This window comes from Engraulis encrasicolus, chromosome 5, assembly GCF_034702125.1.
Source record: "Engraulis encrasicolus isolate BLACKSEA-1 chromosome 5, IST_EnEncr_1.0, whole genome shotgun sequence".
NCBI lineage: Eukaryota > Metazoa > Chordata > Actinopteri > Clupeiformes > Engraulidae > Engraulis > Engraulis encrasicolus.
Genome location: NC_085861.1, coordinates 43701776 through 43711193, shown reverse-complemented (window position 1 = coordinate 43711193; position 9418 = coordinate 43701776). Strand labels below are relative to the sequence as shown.

Here is a 9418-nt window from a genome sequence, read left to right as displayed (position 1 = left end):
ACATCCTGCTTACATATGCAGCAAGCTTTATGGATAGTTTTGTAAACACACCCATTTTGATTATACATAAACAGAGTTCTAGATATAGATTTTTTAAACCCGACTTTTTGAAAACACACCCATCAATGGTGATCCACATGACGTGCAAACAGGATCAAAATATGTAAATGGATAAAAACATTTCCACTTTAATAATATCTGCGCACATGTAGTCAGGGCCTTAGAGAGGAAGCTAGAGAAATAAGGAGACTTATATTTCCAACAGGCTGGGACAGGCCATGTGGCCTGAAAGCCCACAACAAACTGAAAGCGTTTTATGTGTTTTTCCTCAGAAACACGTCAGTGAATTCCAAAGAACTCATTTCACTGGCATACCCCTTTTCCCCTAACTTTATGGTTTCAGGGAAGTGCTTAGGATCTATGTGAAGATTGCCATTTATGGGGGGGGTATACTAAGCACATGGTTAAGTGATAACTTTAAGGAAGTGGTAAACCTGCTAATAGATATATACCTGCAGGCATCATTTAGTTAAAAAAGAGAACTTCAAGCTCTCCTCTAAGGGCTAGATGATTTACCTCTACAACAAGGTTAACGAACCCGCTTTACTACTGAACTGGCTTCTTAGTTTAGCTTGATTTGTATTTGTTTTGTAATTGCAACAGATTTTTCCACCCACACAAAATGGGTATGCGCGTCATCAGAAATAATGTTTTTTTTCCCCTTCCTGAAGCAATAGAGGGTTTGCCACAGAATTAGGTTTAGCAATGAGAGTGTTCGTCTACAGTGGGTGTGGAGCATGGAGTTTTGTTGTGGGATGTTCAAGGCTGGAAAGAGTGCCCTGGGTGCCTGTACTGTACTGTATGTTGTCATGTAGTTGCCATTGGATGCCAGGCAGAAATGTGACCTTTTTGTCTCTGCTCACAAAAAGACTTCTTGGGAAGCTGTATACGTAATTGCTGTTTGAATACAACAAGATGTCCAAAATAAACCATAAAGTCTTTATAGATGCAATAAAGTACAACAGGTTAGTCTTATCAGGAGAGAGAGAGAGAGAGAGAGAGAGAGAGAGAGAGAGAGAGAGAGAGAGAGAGAGAGAGAGAGAGAGAGAGAGAGAGAGAGAGAGAGAGAGAGAGAGAGAGAGAGAGAGAGAGAGAGAGAGAGAGATTTTACCTTTGGTAACCTTCACTGTAATGTCAACAGTACGGTACAATATAGGCCTACTTTGTGTTAAAACATTCTCTTTGTGTCCGCGGACAGAGGAATGCGTGACCTTCCATGGAATTAGGAGGCGTGGATCAATGCAGCATATTTAACCTCCTGTATATCAATAACTAATTTAATCCCATGTTATACATTGACAATAAGTTAATGTCAAAAGTTAAGTAAGCTGTTTTTACTCTTAATCCTCTTTGGCTCTGCAATAATGACACAGCAGAAACACTATGATTAGGATAGTGAGTGTGGATTAAAACCCTAGTATGGCATCTGTGCGTATATAGCCTGCTATTTACTTAAATTAGGCCTACATGTACTGTAGGCTACATCGAGCTGTTCAAAATTATACAATATGATGCAGATGATGTCTGTTATTCAGTTCCAAAGGTGTCAATTCCAAAAGTCCTGTCGTATTTCATTGGGGCTCAACACAGGTGATTGATTCAAATAACTTGATAGCAAAAATTATGTTTTAAAATTAATCTAAAACAAAAGGAAGACCGTGCTCCTCATCCTGTTCTTCATCAGGCCTACCTCAATAATTCTTTAGACTTGTCTGATCAACTGGGTTTTCACTACGACCATCTGGTTCAGGAAATACTTGGATCAAGTATTTATTTATTTATTACTTTTTGTGAGTCTCTCTGTCCCCCGAATGTTGGTGGTGCAGGTTGGTGTAGGTAGGAAATGTTTTGATATCTCTCCAGAGTTGCAAGAGAGGCCTACTTTAGTAAAGCTGATATGGGTGATGATGAGTCATGCTTTTTTATCTGATCAAACAGGTGAGACAAGAGAGACCCTCTTCAGAGCCGAAGGAACGAGACTTGTCTGTACACATGTCTAGACTGTGAACGTAGCCCTCAGTCGTCACACAGCAGGTTCAGACATATGACGTAACCTCATTGAGACAGTGCAGAGAGAAGGAATGCATGTGTGTATGTCTGTAAGCCTCCTCCTGTATCAATGAACCGCCAAGACCAACAGATAGATAGATAGATAGAGATAGATAGATAGATAGATAGATAGATAGATAGATAGATAGATAGATAGATAGATAGATAGATAGATAGTATACATTACATGGCATTTGGCAGACGCTTTATAACCAAAGCGACTTTCAAAAGAGGACATAATCATAGCCAACATCACAGCAAATACAAAATGCACAGGAAATATACAGAAAAACAAGTGCAGTTGCAAAGAGGGGTTAGTTTTTTTTTAATACAGAGTACACACACAACACACCCACACATACATATACATCATGTCAAGAGTCTGCCCTGGGGCTAGGCCAGCTCAAGCATTAGTCTAGTAGATACTCACGAAAGAGGAAGGTCTTTACTTGTTTCTTGAAGGCTGCAAGAGATGTGCTTAGTCTTGCTGCCTCTGGGAGACCGTTCCACCACTTGGGTACAACAACAGAGAACAGTCTTGACTGGGAGTACCTAGAGCTACTGGATGGCAGAGCCAGACGGCTTGTGCTGGACGAGCGCAGTTCTCTTCCAGTAACGCAAGGCGTTAGTGAGTCCTATAGATAGATAGATAGATAGATAGATAGATAGATAGATAGATAGATAGATAGATAGATAGATAGATAGATAGATAGAAAGACACGTATTAAGGTTTCACATAGGAAAGGCCTGCATGAGTGAGCTGACGGATACTGTTTATGATTGCCTTTCACACAGTTTTTACCCCTCTGAGAGAAGTCATCCTCGTGGATTCTTAAAAATAAATCTGTCAATTAACTTACCACAAGAATGTCTCCCTCATCAATCTTTCTCACTAAACATATTAAATTGCCTGAAGTGTAGGCCTAGTCGCACTCGATCCATCCCCAGAAATATGTACAGGTGCTTTCCTCCATGGATGTTTCTTTAACTGTCCTTGTTTTTTCTGTCTGACTTGCCTCATTGGGATACTAAATGTAAACATACAGCAAGTTTGGATATTAAATTTAAACAAAAGAACAATAAAACCGTAACCCTCCCTCATTATGCCGCCCCTTATTTCCCATCAAATTGTTACAGGGCCACATCCCACAGGTAGGCTACATGTACTGTATTTTCTGAGGTGCGTAAGACAGAATATGTTCTCATTCCGATCAGGCATCACATATCATAACAGACATGTTACAGACGCACAAAGCCTATGCGAGGAAATAAATCTTGTGAAATATATGGTGTTCAATCATGTTGATGTCATAAACGTGTGTGTGTGTGTGTGTGTGTGTGTGTGTGTGTGTGTGTGTGTGTGTGTGTGTGTGTGTGTGTGTGTGTGTGTGTGTGTGTGTGTGTGTGTGTGCGTGTGTGTGTGTGTGTGTGCGTGCATGCGTGCTTGCGTGGGGGGGGGGGGTCACTATTCGTATAATATATTCGTACTAACTATAGTATACATCAATGACTTGTACACACAGTAATGATTTTTAAACAGCCCCTATGAAGAACTATGACTACTTTCCACTTAGCCTACAGCACTTCTGAGCAAACAGAGTCTACAGTCGGCCACATTTCTGAACAACTCCTCGCTGCTGCTTACTTTTTGTGTAGTCTAAAAAAAACTAGGACGGGACCATGAGTCAGATATTTCTCAAACCTCAGAGGGATTCAGCGCACAGCAGCGAAGTAGCAGCAAGGCTGCTTGGCTGACTTGGTCCATTCACCGTTGCTTGGAAAGCGTCCTTCCTCAGGGACCGAGACTTTGTGATGAAGAGCTAGGCCACTGTGTTCCTGATGTAATGTCTCCAGTCCACACCACACCTCCCTCTCAAGTGCAGCCACTGTTCCAGAACCTGCGGGAAAGAAGGGTGCCCCACTGCCCTCTTCAACACACACACACACACACACACACACACACACACACACACACACGTACCAGCACGTAGCTTTCGCACACATTCACACAGGCGCACGCACACATTCACACAGGCGCACGCACACACACACACACACACACACACACACACACACACACACACACACACACACACACACACACACACACACACACTTTTTCTAAATCAAATAATAACCTATAAACTATCACTATTATCGGTTCATTGATAAACATATGACCAAACACATGACCAGATGAGCAGTCACCACCAGTATAGAGGTGTAAAAATAGGCCAACAATTAGTCACCGACATTTTTTAAATAAGCTTCTCTGTTATCAAAATATCCTTAGGATCCTTAGGATAACGCTGAAGTTGTGCGTTTTCTTCAGTGTGCTTGACAAAAGTTTATTTCCATGGGCGCAGGTGCTCAGCTCAGGTGGCTCGCGCCTGTTCCCTACACTGTTTCATCCTCGCGGGGGCGTGCCTCGACTGGCTGTGTGAGCTGCCTGAGCGGTGAGGTCACGCGCGAACTCCCTGTGTAGCCAGTAAGTTACTGACGTGATGAGAGCGAGTTAGAGAGGGAGGGGAGCCACACAAAAACCGTTTCTCACCCGGTACGTGGAGTTTTCATCAACACCGAACATCAAAGAAGACAAGCTACCGTACGGAAGAGTACACGAGAAAGGATATTTAGGCTATACACTGCGAGTATTTCAGTTTGGTTAATTATTTATTGGTATTTATTCGTTTATTTATTTGTTAAACTTTGTGGAAGTTTATTTTGCTCTTATGAAGATGAACGGTATTACGAGGAGTTTGTGCACAATCGAGGACATCAGGGCGGAGGAAAGAGTGGTGAGTAGGCTATCGTTTAATGAAATAACTATTGGTGAATGTTGATGATGTGTCCCTTATCAAGTGATTCGCTAAAAATGTCAGCAAGTCGTATCTGAGATTTTTGGTAACTGGAGGCGAGTAGCACTGTACCATCCTTGGCTCAGGTGACCATTGTGCACGGATTCGGTGTTTACGCACTCAGTTCTTGAGGATGTATTTCACTGGCAAGGGAAATTTAGCTTACCACACGACACTTTGTGGGCTAACTAAATAGGTGAACTACATTTAAACAATTGTGACTGTTGTGTTAAAACGAAGAAGGCTACCCAATTCATCAGCTTTCACCTTCAACCTGTGTGAGAGAGATGTCGAGTGACAAACCACCAGCGTTGCGTGAGGCTGAAAAGACACTTTGAAATGAAGTGTTTATATCAAACTTGTAAACCAAATCCGAAAGAACAACTGAGTAAAACGAGACTCCACATCTCTAATGATTTCGACGCATGAAAACAAACACTCATCTAGGCTACTGTAGGTAGGCTACTTAATCCGGTTTAGGTGAAGTGCCACCTGATGTTTGGTGAGATGCTGCCAACAAGCAGGTCTTGTCATGGTCGGAATTAGCAGTCACTCCTTTACATCTGTCATTCTGACCACCTGTAGACACCTGTACTACAGGTACAATGCCACACGACATAGCCGTTACAGCATACCCCACACAGTCCATGCTTCAGGTCAGTCAATCTGTTACAAAATGTATCGTATTATTATCGTCTTTTTCAAAGCGGGTGATAACCAAGATGGCAAATGATTAACTGGCATCATTTAAATGTCTGAGCCGCTCAACCATATCATGCCTCCTTTTTTATTGCCCCTCCGTGGTTACCTGGTCAAGGTGTGTGGTGGGGGAAGTTTCACACGCAAAGTCCACTGGGCAAGTGATGTGTGTGTGGCGCATTGGCGCCAAAGATCTTGGTAATCTGGCGCGCGAGCGTCTGCGGTGCCGCATGGTTCGTTTTGCTCTGGGTGGATAGTGTGACGGGTTTAATTGGAGTGCCACAGCTTGGGATAAGGTTAAGGAGCAAAAGTCACACAGGTATGCGTCTCAAGACGGGCTTAGTGGGCCGAATCTCATTGGTACAGTGATGTTTGAGTAAACCCAGTCTGCCCGGTGATACGAGCTACTGATTAAAAAAAAAAAAAATAAAAAAAAATAAAAAATAGAAGTTCACAATGTTGTGCTGTTCTTGATTATGTTTTGACTGGATGCTGATTAAGGAAATAGCCAAAGTGAAGATAAGATGTGGCAGAATTCAAAAGTGATGTTTGAACAGCACCTAAATAATTAGGTAGGCTATATCATTTATTTTTTTGAACTTTTTTGGCGACTTTAATGGGTTGCCAGCTGTATGGGTTATTTGACCTGTGAGTATTTGACTCTTGGCTGTGATTTCATCAGATATAGACCACTTCCTTTCTTACTGGAAAGACACAGTGAGTCTGTAGTGAAGCTACTGTATGTCCAAATAAAGGCAAGTACCAAAACACCCCCTATTCCTCTCTATCTAACAAGTTAATGATCGATTTGATTGACAGCACATGACCACAAACTACCGGAAGTCACCAAGAGGAGATTCATATCTCTTTAAATGTACAGGGTATGAGTAGAGTTTTCAGTCAGGTCTATCTGTTACCTGTTCTCATTCTCAATTATTTTGTATGTATGTCACAGTATGTTCATTCGCACAGTTATCATGATTGAGTCTTTCCTGAATGAACTAAAAATGTACCTGATCATATGCATATGAGTATTCTTCTGTTATTGTTTTGCACATTCACATCAGTGACGTCATGAACTCGAACATTCTTGATGACAGACATTCTTACCTCACCTGCTCATAGCTTTGTACTTGCTCACCCCATGAACCAACTGACTTTCTCTCCATGCCATACACACACACACAGACAGACACACACATAGACACATACTCATTCGTAGTAAATTGAGTGAGTAAACACTAAGTGCCAAGTCACTCCCTCTGCACACTGGTGGCTATTGTGTAGAGATGGGGATGGCGTGCAGAGCTGCGGCGTAGGCTACCTGTCTCTCCCATCCCTGCTTGCTGCTTCCCCTCCGCCCTCTGCCCCACTCTCCAGCCTCTGTCCCTAAATGTTCACACTCGTTCACATCACTACACAGTGTCATTTAAGGTGGAACATTATTTAAGACAAAACAAATCTATTACTCATTGTTATAGACTACTGTGGATTTGCTATGTCTTGGCTTTATATCAAATTAATAAACTATGTGTGTGTGTGTGTGTGTGTGTGTGTCCGCGTGTACGCGTGTGCGCGTGTGCGCACGCGCTGCTGTGTGCTACTTTGGCTACTGTGCATGTCTGCATTCCGGCCGCAGTCTGATCATTGTGCTGGCGAACTAATTGTTCCTCTGCGCAGCTGGCTGTGTGTGTGTGTGTGTGTGTGTGTGTGTGTGTGTGTGTGTGTGTGTGTGTGTGTGTGTGTGTGTGTGTGTGTGTTGGCAGTGGGATGAGCGCTCGGTTCAGTTACATAAAAGGCGCTGGGCTGCTGCTGTGCAGGGCCTGAAACATATTTCCCATACCTCACTGGAACCCGCTGAGCACGAGGCTGAGGCTGTACAATATGCTCACTTCCAATTTCTAGGCCAGGGGTTCCCAAACTTTACCATACCAAGGCCCCCCATAAACTGGTATCTTCCAGCCACGGCCCCCCTGACATGGGTCGTGCCACACTATTTTTCTATACATCCCTTTTTACAACCATAGTCAAGGTCTGCTAGTCAGTGCCTCACTTGGAGATATAAATTAACTTAACGTAGTAATGTTCAGCGATGCAATAGATTATTATAATGCGGTATGGAAATATGATCTTATATTTGGTTTATTTTTTGTATACATTAGCTATTAAATTTATTTAAATATTTATTTTGTTTCTATGCTTTTCCTGCCAACCTTCCGCGGCCCCCCTAGCGCCCTCTCGCGGCCCCCCAGGGGTCTGTCCCCAGGGGTCCTAGAACCACTGTTCTAGGCTGTCTTCATGTTCTCTTTCTCTCTCTCTCTCTCTCTCTCTCTCTCTCTTTCTCTCTCTCTCTCTCTCTCTCTGCATCCTTGTCTCTGTGTTTGTCTTTTTCTTGTCTCCCTCTGTGTGCCTCCCTCTCTCTGCTTTTCTCTCTGTCTATGTTTTTGCTTCTCTCCCCCCGTTTTCAAGTTTTCTGTCTCTTTCTGATTGTCTCTCTGTCCCTGCTTGTCTGTGTGTGTGTCTGATTGTCTCTGCATTACTCTCTCTCTCTCCTTTCTCCGTTTGTGCTGATCTGTTCATGTCAATGGCTTCACCTACCTCAGACGCTACCTGCATGTTTGCCTGACATTTGGCTCAGATGACGGGAAGGGGAACGTCAAATATTTGCTGAAGACGGCTGATGCCATGTTGTCATGTATACACGATGTGCAGAGTACGCCATGCACACACAAGGATCATGTTAATCACACACACACACACAGACACACACAGACACACACACACACACACACACACACACACACACACACACACACACACACACACACACACACACACACACACAGACTCAGGCACACATACACTCAGTAAACAGTGCACCCTGCTGTGTACTCACAAATCAATGCACTGTGGCCTCATCACCAGGCAGAACATGGTTGCCTTGACACCTGTGATTTCATTCTGTGTCCTCCTGCAGTGTTTGAGTTTAAACATCGTCTTGCTGTAAAGTTGTACATTTACAGTACAGTGTTCGAGTTGTACATTTACAGCCAGTCTCTGCACCTGATTAACGTTGTCCTACCTCATTCTACAGGCTCCTGCCAGTTATACAGGTCACTGTCCGAATGGGCACAGCTACTGTACCTTGCTGAGGCATTGGTCCACATTCCACAATTATGTCACCAAAATGGTGCCCATACTTCCTCGTTCCTCGTCTCTTTCTTTCGTTGCTAATGTGTTTCCCAGGGCTGTAGTCAAGTCCAGCTTTGTAGAGTCCAAGTCCAGAATAGTCAAGTCCGAGACAAGTCCGAGTCCAAAGAGGTTAGAGTCCGAGACAAGACAGAGTCCAAAAAGATTCGAGTCCAAGTCTTGTCCGAGTCACATGTCGGTCAGTGTTAAACAATGAAAAGGATGAATATCAAAAAAGCGAATGTTTGAAGGTAACCCATATGCCATGAATGTGAAGACAAACTTGTATGTTGTTGGATTTCAAGCTCCACTCTAGAATTTATGGTTGCCACTGCCAATGTTCTAAATAAAATAAAAATATAAATAAAATAAACCCGGTCGAGTCCAAAAGCTCAATTTGGCAAGACCAGTGTCCGAGTCCAATTGATAGCGAGTCCAAGACAAGTCCACGTCCTTAAAAAAACGGACTTGAGTACTACAGCCCTGGTGTTTACCTGGCTCCTTGCTTGGAAGTAGTGTTTGTGGTCTTTTAGTATCCCATCTCTGTTTACTCATAACCACAA

General features: G+C 43.1%; 1 protein-coding gene across 1 annotated transcript in view; it reads left to right on the top strand.

The window, feature by feature from the left end:
• The first annotated feature begins 4619 nt into the window (after positions 1-4619).
• The window catches only part of tuft1a (tuftelin 1a), a 23963-nt gene continuing 19164 nt past the window's right edge, over positions 4620-9418 (top strand). The window contains exon 1 of the mRNA XM_063199517.1: positions 4620-4907. Within this exon, the coding sequence (XP_063055587.1) occupies positions 4842-4907 (66 nt within the window). The 5' untranslated portion in view covers positions 4620-4841. The remainder of the gene's footprint in view (positions 4908-9418) is intronic.